At 53.5% G+C, this 26,573-nt stretch overlaps 3 protein-coding genes across 3 annotated transcripts; 1 reads left to right on the forward strand and 2 right to left on the reverse strand.

Moving 5' to 3' along the window:
* Positions 1 to 307: 307 nt before the first annotated feature.
* On the reverse strand, positions 308 to 5,224 carry ZNF428 (zinc finger protein 428). The gene is made up of 2 exons (XM_069457564.1): positions 5,149 to 5,224; positions 308 to 969 (listed from the first exon to the last, which is right to left on the reverse strand). Exons 1-2 carry the CDS (start codon positions 5,222 to 5,224, stop codon positions 467 to 469), a joined length of 579 nt encoding a protein of 192 aa, XP_069313665.1. The 3' UTR covers positions 308 to 466.
* Positions 3,555 to 5,189, forward strand: SRRM5 (serine/arginine repetitive matrix 5). The gene is made up of 2 exons (XM_069457562.1): positions 3,555 to 4,442; positions 4,551 to 5,189. Exons 1-2 carry the CDS (start codon positions 3,555 to 3,557, stop codon positions 5,187 to 5,189), a joined length of 1,527 nt encoding a protein of 508 aa, XP_069313663.1.
* A 6,701-nt stretch (positions 5,225 to 11,925) lies between the features above and the next one.
* CADM4 (cell adhesion molecule 4) lies at positions 11,926 to 25,989 on the reverse strand. The gene is made up of 9 exons (XM_069457278.1): positions 25,857 to 25,989; positions 16,523 to 16,669; positions 16,049 to 16,201; positions 15,661 to 15,795; positions 15,164 to 15,328; positions 14,958 to 15,048; positions 14,423 to 14,595; positions 13,503 to 13,631; positions 11,926 to 12,992 (listed from the first exon to the last, which is right to left on the reverse strand). The coding sequence occupies exons 1-9, from the start codon at positions 25,918 to 25,920 to the stop codon at positions 12,883 to 12,885; spliced, it is 1,167 nt and encodes a 388-aa protein (XP_069313379.1). The 5' UTR covers positions 25,921 to 25,989; the 3' UTR covers positions 11,926 to 12,882.
* Between the last annotated feature and the right edge of the window lie 584 nt (positions 25,990 to 26,573).

Consider the following 26,573-nt stretch of genomic DNA (forward strand, 5'->3'; position numbering starts at 1 on the left):
GGGCGGGGAAACGACAGACTTATGGGATGGGCTGAGTTGGAGTCGCCAGATCACCCGCCCAGGACTGTGATGTGAGTGAGAAACAAAGTTCTGTTGTATTTGAGCCTTTACATTATGGGGTCTATGAGTAGATACACAGAAGCCACATGGAACATAAGCACTTAGTAACTGTTAGTTTGGCAACAATGATCTGAGGTTCCCCGAGAAGGAGCCCCTCCCCAGAGGGAGGGTGGGATAAATGCCCAGGCACGTCACATTCAAACTCACACTCACACAAACAGCAGACACACACCGGGTGACACACACACAGAATTTGGCTTTTATTCTGGCCTTCACACATCTACTCCTAGGACAACACAGATCGGCGGTACCCTATCCCCCATGTCCGCTGTGAGCACCCCAATTTCCTCAGCCCCCTCCTCCCACCCCACCCCTTCTGCCAAGCTCCCTGGGTGGGGGGCTCTGCCTACACCTCACCCCGGGCATGCAGCATGAAGTGGCCGTGCAGCTCCCCCAGGTTGTCGAAGGAATCCTCACACTCCGTACAGTGGTAGGTGCCCTCCTCTTCCTCATCGTCCTCCTCCTCCCCCCGCCCAGCTGGTCGGCCCTCCCCAGCCCGACGCGGCTCCTCCTCTTCCTCCCCCAGGACCCTGCCTTCAGGGGCTGGTGCTTCCTGGGGGGCTGTAGCGGGGCAGCAGAGCCGGCAGGGTGGAGTTCCCGGTGGGGCCTCCCCAAGGGGTGAGCGGCCACAGAGCTGGCAGGGCTGGGCCGGGGGGCCTGGGGGCTGAGCTGCGTGGGAGGCCCGGCGGGATGGGCCTCCCCGGCCCCCACCCAGGCGCTGCTTCACCTTGTAGCCAGGGTCATATTCAGGATCATCGGTGGTCTCCTCTTCCTCCTCCTCCTCATCTTCTTCCTCCTCGGAGTCCGGCTCTGAGAGAGTGTATTCTGAGTCAGAGGAATGCTCGGGGCCTGTAAGGGGACAGATGGGGAATGACAGTGGCATCAGAGGACAGAGGGCTATGCCCAGCTGTCCCCTTCCTGAGCCCCATTCAGACTCGCCACAGTGTAGCGAGGGTGTCCTGCACACAAGCCTTCCCTTCCCCACAGATGAGTCCCCAAGGCATAGAACAGGGCCTGGCACACAGTAGATGCTCCATGTCGACGTGTCAAGCAAATGAATGTCTTTCAGGAAATACCTGGCAGGCAGACGGTTAGGAAGGACAAAGCAGGAATAGTCAAAAAACAATAGTAACAACAGCATCCACCGCTATTTTAAGAGCCCTGTTCTTGTATGTAAACTCACTGGATCCTTATGATGACTGTTTAAGGCGGGCTCCGTTATCATCTCCAATTGGTGAGTGCGGAAACTGAGGCACAGAGCGGCTAGGTGACTCACTCCCCTACAGTCAGGCAGCTCTGACGTGGAAAGCTAAGGTGATGGCCTACACTGGATCATTTTAAGGAGACAACCATCTGAAAGGGTATTTGCACAATTAAAACCCATGCATATGTATATATGTACTTTGATATATGTGGCCATGTAAGTTAAGTGAATGAAAATAATTACTTATAATTACAGGTATAGTATTGTAATTTCATGGGTATTAAGGACATGCCTAGGACAAGTTTAGGCTAAAAAACAAAGGAGAAAAAAAATCTGAAGACAATGTATAGGAAAGGGTGACATCAGCAGTTGTTATTGGAGAGGGTGGTGTCCCCAATACAGCAGTATGGGGAAATCAGCAAGCCAGGAGCCTGCCGAAAGCATCTCATAGGACTGCAGCTGCCTCTCAGTGTGTCCACTCTGGCCTCCCTTCCTCAGTGTCCTCCAGCAGCCCAGAGGGACCCTGTTACCACTGAGTCCACCAGGGCACCCTGTGCTCCACCCTCACCCCCATCACAGCCGCCACAGGCTCTCTGCAGCGCCTCTGCCCTCATCTCCTGCCCTCGCCAGCCACACCTGGCTCCTCACCTCCTGCAACGCCCTAGGCGTGCACCTGCCTCAGGGCCTTTGCACCCTTTCTACTGATGGACCAAGCCCATGTGTCCGCTCAAGTGTCATCTTCTCAGTGACACCCTGGGCACCCTGTCTAACCAGCAATCCGCACCCCCACCCCCAGCATTCCCTACACCCTTTACTCTGTTTTATTTTTCTCTCATCTTCACACTCATCGTACACAACACTTAACTGGTATGTTTGTTTATTGCCTGTCCCCGAGAGCAGGGACTTTGCTTCACTACTGTGGTCCCAGCATCTAGAACACTTTCTTTGTGCTTAGTGTAAAAAGTGCTTAGTACATATTTGTGGCATGGATATCTCTGTGTTCAGTTTGACAAACATTTTCTGAGGCTTTCACACACGCTGTTCCCTTTGCTGGGAATGTCTTGCCCTAGTTTTTCCCATCATCCTCTAGAACCCAGCAGGAGGCCTCTCAGACCTCCTCATCCCAAGCAGCCAGTCACTTTTTCTGCTGGCCCCCCACTGTTCCAGCCCTGACCCCCCAGGGCCGTGGCCATCTGTGTCCAGGTTCCTTCCCCACCAGACCAGGGGGACGGGCTTGGTCTGACTCATCACTGGGTCCCCGGTGTCACCTGCTGGGAACAGGATATAACTGTCTGCTGGATCCCCCCTCCCCTCCCCACCCCCCACCCCGCCCCAAAGCTCTCTCTGTCTCTCTCTAGTTCCTGCCCCCTCCCTGCCATTTAACACCCGTTTCTGGGGGCCTCGGTGTGGGCCGGTCCCTCTGCCTGGAACGCTGCCCCCCACCTGCCCACCTGGTGACCGCCTACTCATTACTCAAGACCCGGCACAGGCTCTGTCCCCTATGAAGCCACCAGCCTGACACCCCAGCTCTAGTCAGAGGTCTCTCCCCAGCTCCCCCTGCCCTAGCACCTCCCCCGGCACTGTCCTAGGGGCTGACGGTAGCCAGCTGGGCCCCAGTATGTCTCCGCTATCAGACTGGGAACTCCTCAAGGGCAGGTGTGATCTTGAGGCCCCAAAAGTGCCCAGCAGAGGATGTGAAGGTACCTAGATGACAGTGGCCCCAAAGCCCTGACCTCCCTCCCCCAGACCTCTGCCTCTGCTCCTGTCCCACCTGGGGTGATCTTTTCCTTTTCCACCGGCAAACTCCTGCTCCTAAGGCCTGGCTCATATGTCACCTCCTCTGTGAAGTCCTCCCTGACTCCCCAGGCAGTCAGTGTCTTTCTTGTCTGGGCTCTGCCACCCCTGCACCGCCCTCCACCCACCCTGACCGCCCTGAGTAGTGACCACCTGTGTCTGGAGACTCCTTGAAGGCAGGACCTGGGTCTGACCCATCTTTGTGTCACCAACAACACAAAGCATGAGTCAGCCTCTGGCAGCCTCTGGAGACACTTGCTGAATGGCTGCAAACCATAGGAAACATCCCCAGCCTCAGGCCAGGGCCGCTCCCATCTCTCCTCCCACCTCTGACTTCACACCATCCACCCTCCAGTGTCTTCAATGCCCACTATGACTTCACGCAGTTGGCCTGTGCCAGGCAATCAGGTTGTCGTCCACAGCTACCAGATCTTTCATGTCCACTGTGACTTCCAGGACCACAAGCTCTTTCGCTCCCACCATGTCCTCTCCACCTAAAAGAACCTCCAAGCCCAGCATGCCTCTGGCATCCACTGGCCCCTCCATGCCCACTGTGGCTCCCAGACCTCCTGCCTCCTTGAAGACCACCAAATCAGCAACGCCCAAAAGGTCCTCGGTGCCCACCAAGCCATCGACATCCCCGAACTCAGTCATGAGCCCAAGCAGTTCCAAGTCCTCCAAATCAACAAGTTCCAAGAGAGCCGCTTCTAACCAGCCCAGCAGTAGGTCCCGAGTCCACAGCAAGGCGAGAACACCCAGTAGGGTGAGCACTGACACGAGGGCCAGTACCGACACCAGGGCCAGCAAAGCCAGCAAGGCCAGCGGCGTGAGACACCACGGACGGAGAGGCACGCGTAGCCGGGGCGGCACGCGTAGCCGGGGCAGAACGCCTGGCAGAAGGAGAAGCCACGGTTCCAAGAGGTCACCCAGCAGGGCCAGCACTCCCAGCAGGATAGGAACTCATGGTGCCAGATCAGGCATGGGTAGCATGAGAACTCCTATTTCCCAGGAAAAGCAGAGGTGGGGGAAGAGTCATAGCCGGCCTAGAACCAACAAGGAAAGGAGCGACAGCCAGCCTAGAAATATGAGCAGGGAGAAGAGTTACAGCCCACCAGGAGCCTCAGGTATGGAGAGGAGTTCCAGGCTGGCTGTAACCCCCAATAGGGCAAAAAGTCACAGCTCAGCTAGAGTCCCCTTTAAGGAGAAGTGTTACAGCCAGTCTCCATCGTCATCGAGGAAGGTGAAGAGTTACAGTCAGGTGACCAGCAGAGAGCAGAGTTACAGCCCAAGTGAAGTGACCAGCAGGGTCAAGAGTAACAATCAGGTTAGCTCCCCACACAGGACTCGAAGTCACAGCTCATCTAGCACCCCCAGCAGGACCCGAAGTCACAGCCAGTCTAGCACCCTGAGCAGGACCCGAAGTCACAGCCAGTCGAGCAACCCCAGCAGGACCCAAAATCACAGCCAGTCTAGAACCCCTAGAAGGGCAAGAAGTCACAGTCGGAAGAGGACCCACAGCAGGGTGAGAAGTTACAGTTGGAAGAGAAATCATGTTAGGGCAAGAAGTCACAACCGGAAGGGAACTCCTAACCTGATGAGAAGACACAGCCAGTCTGGAAGCCACAAGGGAAAAAGTCAAAACCAACCTAGAACTCCTAGAAGGAAAAGAAGTCACAACTGGTCTAGAACCTCCAGCGAGGAAAGAAGTCACAGCCAGTCTAGAAGCCCCAGCAAGGAAAGAGATCACAGTCAATCGAGATCTAGAACCCCCAGCAAGGAGAGAGATCACAGCCGATCTAGAACCCCCAGCAAGGAGAGAGATCACAGCCGATCTAGAACCCCCAGCAAGGAGAGAGATCCCAGTCGATCTACAATCCCCAGAAGTCCTAGCAGGACAAGGAGTCCCAGTCAGAACAGAGCCTCTAGCAAGACAAGGAGCCACTCCCCGCCATCAACATTTCCCACTGAAGGCCAAACCCCAAGCCAGGATGATAGTCAAGCCAACACTACAACCTCTAAGGCCATCTCACCTGGGGAAAGGTCTTCATCATCTTCTTCCAAGCTGGCGTAGCCTCCAGTCTCAGCTGGCTCACGGGTCTCTGTCATGGCCAGGGGAGGGGACAGGAGACAGGAGCAGAGCAGCAGCTGAGCAGCGTCCCTCCCTGGCCAGCTCTCCACAACCACACCTCCGGCCACAAGTTCTCTAATACAGGATGTTGGCAGGTAGAGGGGGATGCTGGACAGGGGAAAGGAAAGGCCTGTGGTGACTCAATAAATTTTTACATAGCACCCATCCCCAACCCAAGTCCAGCTGTGTGCTCAGTACTGGGGGTGAGGTAAAGATGGCCCCAGCTCTGTCCCTGACTGCCTACAGAGCCTTGACTGCAGGCTCTGCCCCTCTCTGTAGGTCTCAACTTCCCCATCTGGGAAACAAGGCTGCCTTCTGGTTCTTATTCAATGGGGTAGGGGGAGGTGACATTCTAAATATTTAACAGTAGGTACTGTTGCATGGGCACCGATCAAACTGAGAGTGGAGCAGGGACTTATGCCAGGCATTAACCCTTTAGTTGCTGGACTGTGGAGAAGTCTGGGGCTGGGGAACAGTCCAAAGTGGCAGCCAGGGATAGGGAGTACTTGTGCAGCAGCGATACACCAACCAGTCTGGAAATAGTTCAGTATTTAAACAATTGGTATGGCTGCACTAGTTTGTGAATATGAGCCTTAGTTCTACACCAATTGGCAAGATAATGTTGAGGTTTGCCACTCTAGTTGTGTAGCGTCGTGCAAAGGACCTAACTTCTCTAGCCTGTTTCCTTCTCTGTAGGAAAGGGGCTTCCAGGCCTTAACTCATTCATGTACTCTTTATAACCATGTTGAGAGATTATCTCCCTTGTATAGATGAGGAAACTGAGGCACAGAGGGAACAAATGATAGCTCAAGGTCATATCATCTGGTAGGTGGCTGAACTAGGATTTGAAGTCATATCATCATACCTCTCATAAAATGATTTCCTGGCTCAAAAGGTTTTGTGAAGATTCAACAGGCTCATTCATATAAATTGCTGGTGTGTGGCAGGTTTTCCATCAACACTGGCTGTTACTACTCCCACCACCACCCCTCTATAAACTCCAGCCATTCCAGACTTCTCAACTCTCCATACACACACCAGACCTTTTCACATCTGTGGCTCTTAGTACCCCCTGCTATTGATGTCTAGAATGTCCTCCTTCCACCTTGTCTGCCTGGAGAACTCCTTTCCATCCTTCAAAACTCACCACAAATACAAGAACCTCTATACTTCTTTCCAGCCTGAATATTGCTCTGCCTCTCCCAGTAAGCCTTCCCTGACTCCTCTCCTTTCTCTCCCTTTTCACCAACAGACCCCCTACATACATGACTTCTTTTGTCTCCCACTACATTCCCTGATGGCAGAGAACCATGCAAGGCCAGTTAGTGAAGAGGCTGGCAGCCTCAGCTGCACTTCTTATATGCCAAGGCTTGTGCTGGGTGCTGGGGCTACAATGGTGCAAATGCATGGTCCCGTCAAAGCCTTAAGGTCAAGGTGTTTTTTTTTTGTTTGTTTTTTTTTTGAGACAGAATCTCACTCTGTTGCCTGGGCTAGAGTGCCATGCCATCAGCCTAGCTCACAGCAACCTCAAACTCCTGGGCTCAAGCGAACCTCCTGCCTCAGCCTTCCAAGTAGCTGGGACTACAGGCATGTGCCACCATGCCCGGCTAATTTTTCTATATATGTATATATATTTTAGCTGTCCATATAATTTCTTTCTATTTTTAGTAGAGACAGGGTCTCACTCTTGCTCAGGCTGGTCTCGAACTCCTGAGCTCAAACAATCTGCCCGCCTCGGCCTCCCAGAGTGCTAGGATTACAGGCATGAGCCACTGCGCCTGGCCAAGGTCAAAGTTTTAATGCTGGAGGCTAAAGAGAAAAAAATTCAGATTGAAGTCTGCAGGAGTCTGGGGCATGGGAGCACTGGCATCATTGGCAAGGGAAGTACCTAAACGAGACACTTGGATCTGGGCTTTTAAGGACAGAAAGAATTGGCAGAGTTCTCATGATACCCTATTGCCTGTAGGCCCCCATTTTATTTGCAAATTCTACTTTATGCCAGGATAAGATTACCAGATTTGGCAAATAATAATAGAGGACATGCAGTTAAACTTGAATTTCAAATAAGCAACAAGTAACTATTTAATATAAGAATGTTTCATGCGATATTTGGGACACACTTTTTTCTAAAAGATAATTTGTTTATCTGAAATTCAAATTTAATTAGGCATCCTATATTTTATCCGGCAACCACACAAGGGGGGCAGTCAGGACTGGACTTTCCAAGAGGTTACCGGGAAAGAATGTTCACCAGCCTACCCTTTCCCAGCCCCCATCACACAAGGCCCTTTCCAGAGTATTCCAGATGTCAAGTGGCGGTATCCCTTGGTACAACGCTATGGCGGCTAAACTGACTCTCATGATTTTAGAGGGGCATAAATTACCATAAGACAAACACAGAGACCCCAGGATGCCCTGAGCCTGTAGCAACCAATGCCCAAGATGCCCTGCGTGAAAACAATAGGCACCCATTCTCACAATGCTAGGGCAAGGAGGCCAGAGCAAAACCTTCTACGAGACAATAAGGGCCAGTCCCCATAATTCTTTGAGGCATTTTTCCCAGGTTGCCTCGGGCCTATAATGACCACCTTCCAAGATTCCCTGTGTGCACTCCATGCTTGCAGGATGTTCGGCGGAAGGTGTGAGACAAAAGGGACCGGTTTCCCACAGGTAGCTTGGACAATCTGTCCCAGAATGCACCAGGCCTATAACGACCAGCAGACCGACTCCCACAATGCTTTAAGGCGGAGCGCCCGGTTTTCCCAGGATGCCCTAGGGCGGTACAGAGCGGCGTGGGGGAGAAAAGGGAGCTGAGTCTCGCCCTCAGGCTATCACGGCCCAAGACCGCTGGCAGCTCCTCGGTGACGGGAGCCGTCTCTCCCATCATGCAGCAGGGCCGTAGCGCCCGTTTCCCGGCATGCCCCGCGCACCCCTGCCGCGGACACTCACCGGCGCTGGCGACCCCTGCTCCGGCTCTGCGGTGGCGGCTGCACGCCCGGGCTCTGCGCCTGCGCTGCAACTAGGGTAGGAGGGGGGGAGCAAGGGACTTAGGGCGCTTGCGCGGCGAGATAGACCATTCCTGTCGCGCTGTGGGAAGAGGGGCTCCCCGAGTCGGGCCGTGGACTAGATCCGCGGAGGGGATGCCGTGCTTTGTCCCTCGTTGCCCAGATTTACTTGGTACAGTCCGCGGCCTGAAAGAACGAGAAGGTGCAGGGCTCTCGCGTGCGTGTGCAGAGGAGGAACGCGCCTTATAAAAATGGGATGCGCAGGGGGTGAAGGGTGCCATTTCAGCCAGGATCCGGGACCGGAGGGCTACTTATTTGCATAATCCTATCGCGGGACAATGGCAGGCCTCCCGCGCTGGAAGGAGTGATTTGCATATTCTCCAGAGAGGCTTTACCCCCGAGCGCAGTGATTAGCATATTGGGGGGGCGCCTGAGAAACAGGCGTGCACACAGGGTGTGTAGACTTGCGTGAAGTGGGTATCCTTGTTCGGTCGGGGATCAGTTTGCATCTGGAGAGAGGGTACAGGGCGAGGACCCCTCCCAATCAGATAAATATTTATTGATCTTTTATGTGTCCGGCCCTGTGCTGGTGGGGCACTATGGTTTCTGCAGTGAAGCAGACACACCAGGCCCCTATCCTCATGGCTCCCGAAAGGAAGGAGATGCACACCTAATCAGACAACTGCTACCCAGAAGGTCAGACCCGGAGTAGGTGGAGCACAGGAGGCTCTGGGAGCCAGAAAAGGCACATGCCCCAGCGTGAGGTTCTGGAAAGGCTTCCAGGAGGTGGTGATCTTTAAGCCAAGTATGAATAGGAGCCAACTAGAATGAGTCTTTCTGGCAGAGGGAAGAGCGAGGGCAAAAGCCCAGAGGCAAAAAAGTGCACTGATTGAGGAAGTGCTAGCGGCTTAGTGTGCCTGGAACACAGAATTGGAGAGGGGTAAGGCTCCTATAGGTGATGTTTAAAGAGCTGACTTTATGCCAAGTATAGGAAGCTATTGCAACACTCCAGTCTCCTGTGAAGTGACTTGGTCACATTCCAGCTTAAAACTCTTCAATGGGGTCCCATTACACTTAGAAAAAAAAATCCAAACTTTGTCATGGCCCAGGACATATACAGGAGGTCTGGCCCAGCTTAGCTTTCTGACTTCACCCACCTCTCCTCTTTAACCACTCCAGCTCCACTTTCACCTCAAATACCTCAATCTCTTAACCATCTCAGGCCTTTGCTCTTGCTGATCCCTCTGCCTGAAAATGCTTTTCCCGCTGATCTTTGAATAGCTGCTCTTGTGTTCACCATATGCTAGCACAGATGTCAATCAGAGATGCTTTCCCTGATCTCTCTGTAACAGCACCTCCAGATTTGAGTAGAGTTATAGATAAAGCAGGATTGGCCCTGAGTGGTTGTTGAAACTGGGTTGAAGGGTATGTGGGACTTAATTGTCCTGTCTACTCCTGTGTGTTTTAAGTTTTCCATAATAAGTTAAAATAGCACCTTACATCCACTCACTCTGCATTTTTTCTTTTTTTTTTTTTTTTTTCTTTTTTTTTGAGACAGAGTCTCTGTTGCCCTGGCTAGAGTACAGTGGCGTCATCATAGCTCACTGCAACCTCAAACTCCTGGGCTCAATGGATCCTCCTGCCTCAGCCTCCCAAGTAACTGGGACTACAGGTGAGGGCCACCACACCCAGCTAATTTTTCTATTTTTAGTAGAGATGAGGTCTCACCATGTTGCCCAAGCTCGTCTGGAACTCCTGAACTCAAGTGATCCTTGCACCTAGGCCTCTGAAAGTGCTGGAACTACAGGCCACCACCATACTCGGCCTGCATTTTGTCTTAATAGTCATTACCACAATGTGAACTTAAATGTCTTTGCTTCCTTGCGTATAGTCCGTTTTCCTCATGAAAGCTTCAGGAAGATAAAAATGGAGTCACTCTTTTTCACTTTTGAGTCCTCAGTGCCTAGAACAGGATCAAATTTCAAATTAGTGCTAAGCTGTCTGTAACAGCTAACATTTCAGTGTTTTATTCACTATGGACTCTCCAGAACCTTGAGCAGGACCTGGCACCTTGTAAGAGGTTATTTTTTAATCTAAAGTTAGAATGTGTGAACTAAAATAAAGTCTTAAGAGTCTCCCCCACCAGCTGACTGAATGGACCCCCTCTTGGCCAAGGGGATGTTCTAAAACTAAATTGCCTGCCACAATGAGAGAGGTCAGACATGCCTCATCAGGCCCCCCACCCCTTGGGAGACATCATTTGTAACTCATTAACAGGCCTAAGGGTATGCAAGACAAACCTCAATTTATACAACAAATATATGTCTGGGTGGCTTGTCTCTGATTAATAGCTTGTTATCTTAAAATATTTGAAGACTTTAGACAAAGCTTCATGTCTTTAACCAATTACAAGTCAAAGAATCTTTAAGCCTACCTATAACCTGTAAGCCCCACCCCCCACCTGCTTTGAGATGGCCCACCTTTTTGGGCCAAACCAATGTATACCTCTTGCATATTGATTTATAACTTTACCTGTAACCCCTGTCTCCCTGAAATGTATAAAACCAAACTGTAACCCAACCACAGCAAGTCCACCTGCTCAAGGCTCCTTGGGCATGGCTTCCTCAAATTTGACTTAAAATTATTTTATAAAGCTTGGCTGCTTTTCCATTAACAAATGAGACATCTAAAATTTAGATGGATGAATGAGGGGCCTGGGATGCCAGACCAAAGAGCTTTGACTTGATCTACAAGCGACGGGAAGCTAGGAAAAGATTTTCAACGGTGCAGAGACAGGGTGAGATGTAACTGAAGGCCCTCTGGAGACTAATGTCAAGGGCATGGGGGAAGTCAGGGTGAGGGTCCAGGCCATGGGATGGAGCTGGGGCAGCTAAGTAACTACCAAAGAGACAAAACTGTGACTATTGTCTGAAGAAGTGGCCAGGAAAAAAACCAGGTTTCTTGGGAAGGTGGAGATGCCCTTGGTGAGGTCAGGACCCTCTCCTGGCCACCACCAACCATCACATTCCCCCTTTGAAGGAAATTAGAAATATTTTACCCCAAAATATGACATTTTTATATGCTGGACTGCAGGAGCATCGTCAAGGTCTCTCTGACTCCCCACCCCCAACATTGGCACTGCCCAAAAAGTTTATCTTCCTATGATCCAGACACACCTAAGAGAACAATAATTGTTCTTCCCCTCCCTGTAAGACCCAGGAAGTACACCTGAACAGACTCTTTAAGAAGATAATGTCCCCTCTCTCAGATTCATTTGAATTTCAAAGAGAACTGTTTACCAGTTAATCTCTGTTCCCCCCGTGCATTCATCCTTCTTAGCAATCCTTTATTGACCCTAAACAGAACCTTTCCCCCTCCCATAACCCATTTTACCAGAAAGGCACATAAGATTCTGAACTCCATCTTCATTCTGAGAGTTCCCACATATAATTTGTGGGAATAAATAAATTTGTGTCCTTTCCTATTAATCTGCCTCATTTCAGTGATTTTTCAGCGAACTTCTATGTGGACAGGACCCTTTATTCCCAATGGTTTGGCGAACCTTTGTGGGGCCAGGGGACTTTGTTCCCTAAACCTCCCTCCCACCTCCCTTAGTTCTCCTCCCAGTGGTGCAGCCCTGGGCGGAGGGACAGACACACAGCCACCCCAGGCAATTGTTCTCTCCTCAGTTTAATGGTGGTTAGTGGGATTGCCAAAACCCCCTCCCCATTCCCCTCCCCGCCCCGTACAAAATGTGTGTCTTTTTTTTAAACAAGAAAAAGGGGGCAAAAGCCAGGAATGGGGAGAGGGGGGTGCAATCTGATATTTTCATACAGATTTTTGATTTTTTAATATATTATATATAAAACCATAGAGACCACGCATCCCCCCCAAACTCCTTTCCCCCTCCTGGAGGGGGGCCTGGAGGAGAGATGGGGAAGGCCCCCCGAGGAGTGGGTGGACAGAGAGACAAATGTGGGTGGGACAAACATGGGGAGAGGAGGTAGAGGGAAGGGGTACCCAGGAACCTGGGGAAGAGGGATTGGAGAAAAGGGTTGGGGCTGTCTCCCTCACTGTCCCCATCAAAGTTATGACACAAAGACACAGAATCCCTGTTTCCACGCCCTCCCCCACCCTTCCCCGCCCCCCCCCACCGTGCAAACATGGCTTTGCAAAGAGGTGCCCAGAGCTCTGTGGAACTCTTACAATGGCTGGCATGGGGTCTGGGACCCCCAAAGAAATCTGTGTTCCCTTTCCCTTCCCACCCCACCCTTCCCAGAATCTGATCCCCTCCCCACATGACCTGGTTCTGTAGCCTAGGGGGGGCCCTGGCCTTTCCCCCCCCCCCCCAGTTATCTTCCCCCAACTCAATCCCTACTGCCCTCCCTGGACTTGGGGGGTCTGGACCTTTGGCCCCTGCCCCGTGGGGTACCCAGACCTTTGGGCCCTCACTTCTGGCCCTTGCGGAGATCCAGGCATACAACACCCCCATCCCTGCCCAAGCGTCTGAGGTGTTAGTGGTGGGAGGAGAAGCCCACCATCCCAGACTCTGGCAAATGTCTTTGCTGGTTCCTTGCAGCTGGCAGTGGGGGGGATCCCAGCCCAGGCCCAGGCCTGGGGTGGGGATGGGGTCAGATGAAGAATTCTTCTTTCCTCTTGTGTCCATCGCTGCCATTGAGGAAGGCTTCTCTTGCTTCTCCCTGCTCATCCAAGCCACTGGCTTCGTGGGTCAGATAGGAACCTGACGGGGTGACAGAGCCCCAGGGCAGAGGTAACACGTATGTGGACCCAGGAGTTGGACAGAAATATAGGGGAAGAGGGAGACAGACAAGACAGATACCAGGTGAAGAGGGAGAAATGGAACACATAGGGAGTTAAGTGCAGGGAACAGCAAAATAGTGGCAGAGAAAGAGAGAAAAGCAGAATTAGGAGGACTCCAAAAGCTCACAGAAAGAGCCACCCTTATTCCTTTTCTTGGTAGCATCCCCTTGCTCTGCTCCCAACAAATCCAGCACATAGGAAGGTAAGTTGTTTTATTCAAACCCATGCCCTTAATTCAGCTTCTAAGTTCTACCCCTTTTAGAGTACTGGACCGAAAGCCCCATCTCCCTTGGGATCTTGGCCTCAGGTCCCCGGGGATTTGGAACCCTGGGTGTAGGCTCCGCCCCTTTATCCTGGCTCTGGCCCCGCCTCCTTTGAATCCCACAACCAACCACACCCCTCGCTGAATTCAGGCCTCGCCTCCACTCACCCTTCTGCCGTACGGAGCACCAGACCATGCCCACTAGCACACATATGATCAGAAACACCAGTAGTGCCAGGATGCCGCCCACAATGGCGTAGGGAACCGACGTCTGCGCCTCTACCACCGCACCGGGGTCTGCCACAGGGACAGGGCAGGGTACAAGAGCAGGTCATCAGAGAGCAGTTTCGGTCCTGCCCCGTCGCTGTCAAGCTCTTAAATCATTCTGCACCCCACAACTAACTTTTATGTGCCACGTCCCTCAAAAATTACTGCCACCTTGTATCCTTCTCATAGCTCCACTCTTTGCAGATGCTCCACTTTCTCGAGGATTGCTTGTTGGTTTGGACACTGCCTGATCTCTCCCCGAGTCATTTTGCTAATACACTCCCTGCCTCTCTTCTCCCTTCTGCACCCCAAAGGACAGAGGCAGCACATCCCTTTTCTTTGGATTCAGTTTTTCTCCCACTGAAAAAAAAAGTCCAAGTCCAAGAAACAGGTCCAAGTCCCTTCCCACCTCGTCTAAAACGTTTCAAGTATTTAAAATGCTGGGTTAGGACCCAGCCACTTCTAAAATTCCCGCCCCACGGCAATAAGAGCTAAACATATAAGATATTATGTGCGAGGGGCTATTCCAACCGCTTTACATATTTAGCTCATATAATCACAACCACCTTATGAGGCAGGTGCTATTGTTTATTTCCACTTTAGCAAATGAGGAAACTAAGGCGCAGATTATGTTACTCTCAATAGAATGCGGCCCAGCCAAATTTGAACCCTCTGGGGCAGTCTGGCCCCAGAACTATCAGAACTCTGTTGGCTGTTGCTCCCCCAGTTACGGAGTCTCTCGGCCCTCACCCGGTCCCCAAACGCCCCTCACCCTGCCCCAGGCCCTGAGCCCTGCCGGGGTCCGCCGCAGCCGGCCTCACCGTAGACCACGAGAACATAGAGCGCCCTCGCGTGGCCGTGCTTGTTGGACGCCTCGCAAGTGTAGGTGCCGTTATCCGCTGATACCAGGCCGGGCAACGTAAGCGTCTCCCCCACGGCCTCGGCCCTCTCGGGCAAAGATTCATTCCCACGGTTCCAGCGGATCTGATTTGGCCTGGGCAGGGGTAAAGTAGAGTGAGAGTTAGAAACCCACGTGCCAGCACCCAATTCTGACATGTCAGGCAGGAATTGAGACACGCAGCTCTCGCGCTGCAGGGATCTCCAAACACGAGGCTCCCCCTTTCCTTCCTGGAAAACCAGCAGTGCCAGGCCCAGCTTCCACCCATCAGCAGAGTCTCGGGACTCCTAGCGCTGCCAAACACTTCTACCCTCAGGATCGAGGAGACCTCCCTCAGGACCCGGAAGTCCAGTTCCCAGCTTTCTGTTCGCCCAGCCCTCTCCTTCCTGAGACTCGGGTGTCCAGGTCCCCAGCTCTTGTCACCCCAGGACCCAGGAGTCTCAGGCCCCAGAGCTCACCTGGGGTTCCCGGTGACAGCACATGTCAACACCAGCGTGTCTCCCTCCCTCACCACAGCTTGGGAGGCATGGATCCGGGCCGTGGGGGAGTCTGCAAAAAGTCAGAAGATGGGATGCTTCCTGGGTCAGCACGCGGGGCTGAGGACCCTCCGGGGGGCGGGCGGCTGGCTCTGGGACCCCCGGGTGCCGGCCCGCGGGGCACTTACACTGCACGTCCAGCACGTACTGCGTCTGCTTGCTGTGTCCTGAGGGCAGCGCCTGGTTCTGGGCCTCGCAGATGACGATGCCGCCGTCGTCCTTGCGGTCCACACGAAACCGCACTGTGCTCGCCACACTCCAGACCTTGCCGCTTTCCTGGCCGCTGCTCACCCCTGCCCCGCCCCGCCCAGGCACCGTCAGGCCGGATTCCAGCTCAGCCACCCCGCGGCTCACTCCAAAGCTGGCTATTAGCCAAGCCCCGCCCCCAGGCCTCGCCCCGCCCCAACCACGCCCACGTGCCTCTTCCCAAAGCCCCTACCTTTCACTCCCAGGCTTTCTCACCTATCAATTCACCCAACAGCCACACATTTAATGGCTACTGTCTGTAGAACGTCTGCGCTCCTCGCCAAGCCCCACCCACACCCGACCTGTCTCCGCTAGGCCCCGCCTCCCAGAGCCCCGCCCCTCTCCAGTCCCCGCCCACTCGGCATCCAGCCGGGTTTACCTTTCAGCTCCTTTCGGTCCCGGTACCAGCGCAGGGTGGCGGCCGGGCGGGACCGCGGAACCAGGCAGCTGAGCTCCACCTCGCCGCCCTCCACCGCCTGCTCCCGGACCTCCACCACGGGATTCTCCGGGGCCACTGCCGCAGGGAGAAGAGGGAAAAGGGAGTTATTAAGGCGCCGAGGTGGGCTCAAAGCCGTCAGGCTGCCGGATCCCAGACACCAAAGAGAACTAGGGTCCCAGGGGTCAAAGACTGAGGCAGGGAAGGCCGGCCAGATTTACTGGAGCCAGATGTCCAGGATGTGGAAAACAGCAGGGTCAGAAGGTCTTAGGAAAAGAAGGAAGCGAAGAAGACTGGAGGAGGGGATGGGTCCGACACGGGGAGGGCGTACCTAGGACAGTGAGCGTGGCAATCTGGTGGTGGGTGTCCTCCGTGTAGAGCTGGCAGAAGTAGCCCCCCTCGTCCTCCAGACGGGCATCTGAGAGCCGGATCCGCACCCGGCGAGGGGAGAACTCCTCGAGCTGGAAACGCTCGTCCTTCAGGGCTAGTGAGAGTGGAGGGGTAGGCATGAACTTGGCGAGTCCTGGCTTCAAGAGTCCCACCCTTCCTCCATAAGCTTAGAGCCCAGCCCAGAGCCTCTTTTCTCCAGCCATACCTGTAAGTCTGAGGTGTCCAACTATTTACTCCCTTGGGGACCTAGAATGACTCACTTTCGTCCTAGGACCAGGAGTCCAGGCCCTCAGTCCTTTCCTCCCTCCCACCCCAGAGCACAGACTGTCAGCTGTGTCCTCTTTCAGGACACAGGAGTCCAGGCCCCCGGCCCTCTCTTCCTTCCAGACTCAGGATTCCTGTCCCCAGCACTCACCGCGGGTGCCATTGAAGAAGAGGGTCTGCCGGGCTGGGTTCTGGATGACAACTATGGACCCATCATACTGGTGCAGACGGCAGGTGATCTCAGCCACTCCACCCTCAGCCACTGTCACATTCTCTGTCTGTACTTCCTGTCCCGCCCCTGGACCATGAGACAGGGACAGGAGACAGGAGGGCTGCAATTAAATCTTTTCTTTCTCCCTCTGTTCCTCTCCCATCCAAACCCCCAATCCCTCTCTTTCCCTTTTCATTCAGTTCATTACACCCAACGCTCGCTGGGGGCTAGAGCAGAAAATCTGCTCCCTATAGAGGAACTGCAGTCAAGATTCAGTGGTATATGCTCCAGTGGGGGCAGCACAGGGCACACAAGGAGCCCGGAGAAAGGGGAGACTGGAACTACCTAGAGAGATGGGTGGTCAGAGAGGGCTCTGGAAGAAGGCGCCACTGGATCTGGATCTCAAAGAGTAAGCAGCAATTCACCAGGTGTGGGATATTGCTGTGTGTTCACCCAACTTTCTCTTTCACAACCGGGCACATACTGTAGCTTGTCTGCAAAGATGGCCATAATATTCTTCCCATTCCTGGACATGCCCTTTGCAAGTTGATTTTGCCTCTCTCTAGTCTGGGCAGGCATTGTGACTTGCTTTGATCGATAGAATTTGCTAGAAGTGATATTGTATGTGTTCTGGAGCCTATGGCTGAAGAGGCCTAGCAGCTTCCGCTCTTGCCTTCTACTGCCCTGACACTGTTGCATGAAGATGACCAAACTAGCCTCTTTATGGATGAGAGGCCACAGGGACAGAGAAGCTCCGCCAGCACCAGCTGCCAGCTGTGTGAGTGAAGCCATCCCCAGTTGCACCACCAGATGACTGCAGCCACACAGGTGACCTCAGTTAAAACCAAGAGACGATCTGCCCACCTGCTCCAGCCCAAATTGCTGACCCCCAGAATTGTGAACCAATAAGGTGGTAGTTGTTTTAAGCCGCTAAGTTTTGGGTGGTCTGTTCTGCTGCTAAAGTTAACTGACACAATACAAAACTAGGCTACATCCCAGCATCCTGTGTAGTCAGGTGGAACCACGTGGCTGATCTCTGGCCAATGGGATGTAGGTGGAAGAGATAAATGCCCCTTCCAGCCTTCACAATCTTTCATGCTGACTGAGTGGAGAGGCCTCCAGGGAGTCTACAGGAGGGCAGGATCACAAGCTGGAAGGAGCCCAGGTCTCTGACTGTTCCCCATGACCTGCCTATATAGGACTGTGACATGAGCGAGAAATATACTTTTTTTGTGAAGCCACTGACATGTCAGGGCTGTTTGTTACAGTGGTTAACCTACCCTGATTGATTAATCCATCAGAGGAAAAAGGTGGGGGATTAGAAAGAAGCACCAGCAGAGGAAACAGCCTAGAGAAAAGCTGAAAGCTGAGACTAATCATCATCAGTGTCACCATCATTGTCATTTCAAAATAACAGTAACCACCATAGCTACCATTTATTGGGCACTTGCTGTGCTAGGCTATGTGCTAAGAGTGTTACCTATATAATCTCCATTTAATCCTCACAGTACCTGTATAAGGTAGGCACTATTACTAATTTCCATTTTTTCCCCAATCCCCATTTTTATGGATGAGAAAATTGGCCCAGAGAGATGAAATGACTTGCCCAAGGTCACAGCCAAGAGTGGCAGAGCCAGCATCTCATCCAGATCTCTCTGATTCCATGTCTACTCCTGGCTGTTTGGGTGAAGTATCCAGCATTGGCAAGGGGTCATGGGATACGCTTATGGTGGACCTCAAAAGTCAAGTTAGGAGATTAGCTTTTATTCTAAAGGCCAATGAAGGTTTTGAAGCAGGTAAATGCCATGATTAGATCTGGTTGTCTTTAAATGCTGGATAACTATCTGTGTTTCTTACATTCTGTCTCCTGGTTTCATTCATTCATTTGAGTATATCCCGAGTAATGGGTACGTTTTCAGGGGCTGGGTATCCAGGGATGAGTCAGATGAGATCACTGCCATGGAAGTCTTTTAGGATTTATGGAGCAGTAGACACTAATCACTGTAATATCCCATCAAAAGTAGTATGACATGGTTTCTATAAGAGAGTAGGTAACCTAATTTGGGGGTTGAGGGGTAGAACAAATTCTGGAGGATGGAGGCAGAGACTGCTGGCTTCCTATCCCGAAATCCATTCTTCCCTTTCTCCTCAGTAAAAGAACCCTCATCAGCTGGGCGCAGTGGCTCATGCAGGTAATCCTAGCACTCTAGGAGGCCGAGGTGGGTGGATCATTTGAGCTCAGGAGTTTGAGACCAGCCTGAGCAAGAGCAAGACCCCAGCTCTACTAAAAATAGAAAGAAATTATATGGACAACTAAAAATATATATATATATAGAAAAAATTAGCTGGGCATGGTGGCACATGCCTGTAGTCCCAGCTACTCGGGAGGCTGAGGCAGTAGGATCACTTGAGCCCAGGAGTTTGAGGCTGCTGTGAGCTAGGCTGATACCACGGTACTCTAGCCTGGGCAACAGAGTGAGACTGTCTCAAAAAAAAAAAAAAAAAAAAAGAACCCTCATCATATTTAATGATTGCCCTATGTCCAGCAGAAAGAGATATTTCTGTTTTCCTTGCAGCTAAGTGAGGCCATGTGGTAAAGTTTTGTCCAGTTAGATATAAGCAAAAGTGTCATGTGGTAATTTTGAGAGGAATTCCTAAAGAAAGGGGACAAGTGCTTTTTCTACCATGTTGCCTTTGTGCTGCCTGGAACTAGGATGTGATGCATGGAATTTAGGCAGCCATGTTGGACCATAAGGACACGGGCAGTAAGGATGGTGGAACCAAGAGCTCGAAGGTGCCTGGGTCTCTGTGAAGACGTGGAGCTGCTTTAACAGCCCTGGACTCCTACTTCTGGCCTTCTGTTATATTTGAGTATAGTACTGGGTATTTTTATTTTTATTTAATTATTTTAGAGATGGGGTCTCGCCATGTTGCCCAGGCTGAACTCAAACTCCTGGGCTCAAGGGATCCTCCCACCTCAGCTTCCTGAGTAGCTGGGACTACAGCACATGGGTATTTAAGCCACTATTTGAGGTTTATCTAGCACCTCCTGGAATATCAAGCTTAATACATCCAATCTCTGCCCCAGATATTTTCCTCCCCAAGTTTTCCCAATCTCAATAAATGTCACAAACATCGACCCAGTTGCTCAGGTCAAAAACCTAGAAATCATTGAAGTTCTCTTCCTTTCTCTCACCCACAGCATCCATTCCATCAGCAATATCTGTCCGTTCTACCTCCAAACAAATGCCAAATCTACTCCCATTTGTCTACCTCTCCTACCTTTACCCACACCCAGTAACATCATCTCTCACCTGGACCCTTCAAGAGCCTACTTATGAATCTCTCTGCTTCCATGTCTGCCTTCTCCAAGGCCATTCTCCACACAGTGGCCAAATGGATTTTTCAAAACCGTAAATCAGATCAATTCACCTCTCTGCTTAACACTGAACGAGGGCTGCCTATTACACTTAGAAAAAAAGTGAGACTCCTTCCCAGGCCTTCAAGGGGCTATGTGGCCTGGCCCCTCTCTGACCTCACTTCACTCTGCAGGGCCTTTGCATTGCTCCTCCCTCTGCCTGGAATGTTCTTCTCCCCACATCTGCTAACCCCCATCATCCCAGGGCTGCCTCCTGTTGGATTCGGGTCTCAGATTATATCAACACCTCCTCAGAGGGGCCCTCCCTCACTCCCCATCCTCTCACCTCCAGAACTTTCCATTTCCTCACCGTGGTTTTAGTTCATCTATAAAAATTTCAGGAAATTTCACTGAAATTATCTGAATAATTTGCTTATTGTCTGTCCCTCATCACTAAAATACACACTCCATGAAGGCAGGGATGTAATCACTGGGTTTACTGCTGTAGCCCTGGTGCCTAGAAGTGTGTCTGGCACTTGAGAAATGTCTGGGGAGCTTGCGGAATGAACTCCAGGTGTCACACAGGATCTCATTTCAGCCTCACAACAAATCTGTGACATCATTATTTCCATCTTAAACACCCGGGTTGATCCCAGCGCCACCACTTGCCATCTGTGTGACCTTGCGCAAGTGGCCTCACTTTTCTGAGCCTCAGTTGCCCCATCTATAAAATAGGGATAATGCCAGTGTCTGCCTCATGGGGATTAGCCCAGTGCCTGAAGCACAGAGCACCCTCTCTGCAACACTGATGTTATTACAACCTCCAGAATCATGCCCCTACACGTGAAAACTAGAACACACATCCTGGTGCTTTTAAAAACATCTCAAAGCCTATCATGGACCCTGGACCTCAAAGCTGGTCTAATGCTAGACCCCCATTTTACAGATGTGGAGAATGAGGCTCAGTGGGTCCCAGGCAAGTCAGTGGCAAAACTCACCATCTCCTGGGAGCCATCAGGTCCTCGGGATCTGCCCCCCCCAAATATATCCCCTGCTCTCTGCTTGAGGGTGCACATGGGGTGAGGGTGGGGGGCTTTTGTCTTATTCCCTCCCCCTCCTGAGGAGTCAGTAACCAACAGTGTCTGTGCTTGGAATATTAATGTCCCAGGAGCTTTTGTTTCAGGGGTTTGGGGGGTGGTGGGGGAGGGACTTTCTGGTCAGAGAGGGGCTGAGCTTTGGGGACTGGGGCACTGGCCCTTTAAACTGTGTTGACAGCCAGGAGTCGTCATGGGGATGGTGCCTGGAAAAAGGGACAGGGGAGGATTTAGGAAAGAGTGGCTGAGCAGGTGATGTACACAGACCCAGGAATCCAGCCCCCAAACACCTCCTCTCCCAGGACCCAGAAGTCTGGGTTGCCAGCCCCTCCTCCATCAGGTCTCAGGAGTCTGGGATCCTGGCTTCTTCCTCCCCTGGATGCAGGAATCCGGTCCCCAACCACCTCCTCTCTCAGGCTTCAGAAGTTCAGGCCCCCAGCACCCGCCTCGATCAGCACCCAGCAGTCCCGGCTCTCAGCATCCTCTCCTTACAAACCCAGGAGCCTGAGCTCCCAGCCTTCTTCCCCCTTAAACCCAGAAGTCTGGGCCTCCAGACCCCTCCTCCTTCAGGACCCAGGAGCTGGGGGTCCAGAGTACACAGCTGGTGGATGTTTCCACGGAGACTGAGTGGGATGGGGGGAGCACTTCCTGGGTCCTGAGTCAGCGAATACCCAAGGGAGTCTCAAGGTCACGGTTCCGGGAAGGTCACAGCCACCCCCTCAGTATCCGCTCCCCAGGGGGCTCCTGGCATCCTGCCTCCTTCCCCTTTCCTCCCCTAGGGAGGTGGTACATCCCTGCTCCTAAGCAAACCCCCCTCAGCCCCCCATCAATGGCGGAGTCCGAACATCCTCGCACAAAGCGTCAATTCTTCCCCAGCTCAGGCTTGTGAAGGCGCCTGTATTCGGAGGACCTAGGCATCAGGGTCCCAGCCCCTCCTCCCTCGGAAACCTGCAGTGGAACCCCCTCAGTGCCCTCCTCTCTCAGAACCCAGGAGTCTGTACCCTCACCCCTTCCTCCCTCAAGGCCTAGGAGCACAGACTCAGCCCCTCTCTCCTTCGGGAGGCAGAAGTTCAAGGCCCTGGCCCCCTCCTCCCACAGACCCAGGAGTCTAAGCCCCCAGTCTCTCCTCCCTGAGACCTGGGGGTCCAGGCCCCCAGGCCCTTCTCCCTCAGACCCGGAAGTCTAGGACCCCAGCACCCTCCACTCCTGGAAACTTTTGACCCTAAATCCACAGTCCTCAGCCCCTGGAACCACAGTTCAGCCTTTTCTCAGCCCTTTGTCGCCCTCCTTTCTGGGGACCTAGGTATCAGGTGGGGGGCGTAGGGGTGAGTCAGCAGCCTCACACACAAAGTCCCCCCTGTGGCCCCCACATTCCTGGGATATTCAGGACTCCCTGGATTCCAGGCCTCAGGCCCAGCCAGGGGGTGGGGAGTCCTCCAGAGGTTCTCCCCGGGTGTGGGGTGGAGGAGGAATTCCAGCTCCGGGAGGGGTACAAGCCTGCACTGAGCTGCCACTGTCCAATCCTCCACCCCCAGTGCCCTCTATTCACCCCCCCTTCCCAGAAGAGCCCAGGCTCTGCCCCCGCCCCTTGCCCCACTGGGTGCACGCGGAGGAGCCTGGGTGCCTGGTTCCTGCGGGCCTGGGGTCCGCACAGCCGGAAACCAGTGGGTGCTTGGGTCCTGGTGCCACAGGCCATTGGATGCTGGTGGGTCTGACTGTCTCCAGACCCCCCCCCACCCCTCCCAGAGAGAGAAAGCTGCCTTTGTGTTCCCCAAGATGGGGACGGGCCAGGCTCGCACGACATTAACCCACCCTTAGGCCCCAGCCCTGCTGTGTCTAAGGTCTTGGAATCCATTGCGAAACCTGACCCCCACGCCCAGGCTCTGGGGACTCAGGCGTCTAGGTCACGGGTGGGTGGGGGATCAGTGATAGAAACCTCCAAAGACCTGTTCCTTGGGGTGACTCACAATGGGGGGAGAGTCCCCCCATTCTCAGAATGGCTGGTCAGAATTTCAGCAGGGAAAAGTGAGTCACTCTAGGAAGGAAACAATATTTGGGAGCAACAACCTCCGCCTCCACAAGGCCCCCCAACTCTTAACAGCCTGTCCATTCTTTCTTTGTGTCTGTATATCTGCTTTCTCTGCTCCTTTCTGTTCTACCTAATTTCTGGCCTGTGGATCCCTGTTTCTGCCTGTGTGCATCTCTGGGCAGGCACACCATCTCTCTCTTTCTCACTTCCTCTCCTCTGCCCACCCCAGACTCTTCTTTCTTTTGGCATAAATCTTATCATCCTCTTCTGCTATTCTTGCCAGAATGAGCCAGGAAAGAGAGAATATATTTTTGAAAGGGCACAAATGGACCTCATCTCCTATTTCTACTCCTGCTGGCTGGGCAAGGTGAGAGGGGAAGAGGGTGACTAAGAGGGTGACTGATACCGCTAAAATTTGGCGGCCAAGGCCATTCAGAAATATCCAATGAAAAGGAAAGCAGGCAGGGCCCTTCAAGACCATGTGCTACACAGCTCCCTACCCCATGCTTTACAGAAGGGAAAATGATGGTCGGACAGGGACAGAGACTGACAAAATTATACAAGAGGCCTGGTAAGGATGGGACCCAAGTTCCTTAGTTCCCAGCCCAGAGTTCTTCCCATGTCACTGAACTAGCTCTCCACTTGTAAAGCCCCACACCATTTAATTTAGAGAAAGTTTACAGAGAGGATTTTAGAGTGCCAGGAAGCAGTGATTTTAAAATCAAACAAGGGACAAGGCTATTTCCCAGAAGTGCTGGAGAAGGGATTCTTGAACTGGGCAGATGGTCATCTTAGGCAATATTCTCATCCTGAGAATCTGAAGTCCCATGATTCTAAGCTGTCAGGGTTCTAGATGCCAGAGATGTCAAGATCCAGAAACTCCAAAAAATCAAGATTTCACAATTTTAAAGATGTCAGGATGCTAGAATGCTAACACCATCAAGGTTCTAGAACTTTAAAGGTGTCAAGATTCTATAGACTTCTGGATTTTAGAATCCCTACAGATGTCAACATTCTAAACTATCCTCAGGTTCTGTTTACTGGATTCATTGGTTCTAGGATTCTATGAGCCTAGTTTTTAGCCTAGAAGTTACATAAAGAAAAATAAAATCTAATGGAAATGTAGCTAAGGTACCAAAGTTCTCATCTGGGAAACTGTGGCCTTTCTGTCGCAAAGAAAGGTGGTAATGATGAAAGTTTTGAGGCAATCACAGAAGACTATAGAAGAAAGAAAGGCAGAGAGTGAGAGGTCAGCCTTGTCCGCAGGCTGGGAGGCTCTGCTTCACACCCTGGAGTGGGGAAGGTGCAAGAACACTCAGCTTGCCAGAAACCCCTCCACGGTCTGAGCTGGGATTCCCTTTCAGGTCACTGAGTTCAACATCCTCACTTTACAGGAGGAGAAACTGAAGCCAGGAGAGAGGGGCATGTTTACCACCGGCTGCTGTGGCAAATGGCAAGCACCGGGATTTAAGCTCAGGCCTGCAGCCCTGTGCCACCTGGTTACAACTCCTCCCCAAACCTCTACCGAAAGCCAGCCCTCCCGCTTTTGCCCAGCCACCTCCCAATCATCTGTTCCTCCCAAGAGTGGCTTTTACCTACAGGGAGTGGGTGACCCGTGACAGGTTTGAGACACACACAGTGTGAGAGTGTGTCTGGGTGACATTTCCTGACCTTGTCTCCAGCCTCAGGGTCACCCTATCTGGGGGGGTCTCAGCTCCTCACCGTGTGTGATAAGAGTGTGTGGATGGCTTCCTGGATGTCCTGGAGGGGGCTTCTCTGGAAGTCATGCCCGGGTGTGTGAATGGGTGAGGAGGGTTTGGGGAGGCATTTGCTGAATCCACGTGTGTGCCTACACGCCAAGGTTCCCATTCCCACTTCCCCACACACATACACACCGACATTTCTCCCTCAGGGCTCCTTAGGATGCCCTGCCCGACTCGATTCTTCTCCAGGGGCATAGAGGGACATAGAGAGAGAGGGAATGAAGGATGAGATGGGGGATGCTGGGATGGAGGTCGCAAGGGTAGAGAGAGGAGGCAGAGAGATGAGGACAGGGTAACAGTGGGACAGAGAGGGGGAAAGAGGGAGATAGGTGGCAGAGGGGCTAGAGAAACGGGTGACCGAAAGATGGGGACAGAGAGACAAGGGGATGGGGCAGATGAGGGACAGAGAAAAAGGGACAGGGAAACAGGGTGACAGCAAGATAGGGACAGAGATGGAGAACAGGGGCAGAGAGGGGCAGAAATACAGGGGGACAGAGAAGAGAGGATGACGGGGTGAGGGGACAGAGTGACCCAGGAAAAGGGGACAGAGGTAGGGGACAAAGACAGGATAGAGAGACGGGGAATAGGGGAGCAAGGAGAAAGGGAGACAGACGGCAGGAGGGACAGGACTCCGACACTGAGGCACAGAGGACAAGGGTAGGGGGACAAGGAGAGACATAGAGGGATTCAGAGACGGGTGGACAGAGGGACGCAGAGACCGGACAGAAGGACAGCGGGACCGGCCTGGGAAAGGCGGGCTTGTTGGGGGGGGGGGTGGGCTCAGGCCCTTTGTCCCCGCCAGATCGGGCCTGTGCGGGGTGGGGGGGCTGCGGCACGGCGGCCGGGGCCCGCGCCCCCTCCCCCGCTCGCGGCTCCCGGCTCCCGGCCCGCGCTGCGCTTTGTCCCGGGGAGGGGGCCCGGCCCGGCCCGCGCGCATTGTTCGGCCTCTGCGGCCCCTCGGCGGTCGGGCTGTCACCGCGGTGCGCCCCCCCGCCCCAGCCCAGCCTGCCGGCCCCGGCTCCGACCCTACCTGGCCCCGCCGCGGCCGCCCACAGCAGCAGCAGCGGCCACTGGAAGCGCCGGGCCCGGCCCATGGTGGTGCCGCCGCCGCCGCCGCCGCCGCCGCCGCTCGCTCCCGGCCCGGCACCTGCACCGCCCGCGCCGCCCGCCCCGCCCCCTGCGCCCCGCCCCCTGCCCGCCCGGGGGCGGGGCGCCGAGGCCGGGGCGGGGCCGGGCTGGGAGGGGAGGGGGAGGCGGCGGGAGGCCACGAGACAATGGGGGAGGGCACGGATGGGAAACGCGGGGGGCGCGAGCGCGGAGAGAGCAGGGGAGAGCAGGGTGGGGGCGAAGGCGGGAAGGGGCTGTGCGTGAGCGACTGCGTGCGGGAGCAGGCGGGGAGGTGGGGACAGGTTGTGGGTGCTGGGTGACGGGCTAAGGTGTTGTGCGTGGGGATGAGGACATGGTGCGAGAGTGTGAGCGGGTGAGGGTGAGTGTGCCGTGCACAAGGGCAGTGCGTGAGGGAGCGTGTGCGGGTGTCGCGGTGTGCGGGAGGGGTGACAGGGGAGAGCGTTGCGTGCGTGTGAGGGTGTGAGCCTTGAGGGAGGGGCAGTGTGATGTGGGCAAGGTGAGTGTGAGAGGTGTTCGTGGACAGGTGAGTGTGAACACGAAGATGTCCAGTCTAGTGAGAGGCTGTGGGCTGAGCCGGGAGAGGGAGGGAGGTCGGGACAGGTCCAGGATCTCCGAGTGC

The sequence above is a fragment of the Eulemur rufifrons genome, chromosome 24 (assembly GCF_041146395.1).
Source record: "Eulemur rufifrons isolate Redbay chromosome 24, OSU_ERuf_1, whole genome shotgun sequence".
In the NCBI taxonomy this organism is placed as follows: domain Eukaryota; kingdom Metazoa; phylum Chordata; class Mammalia; order Primates; family Lemuridae; genus Eulemur; species Eulemur rufifrons.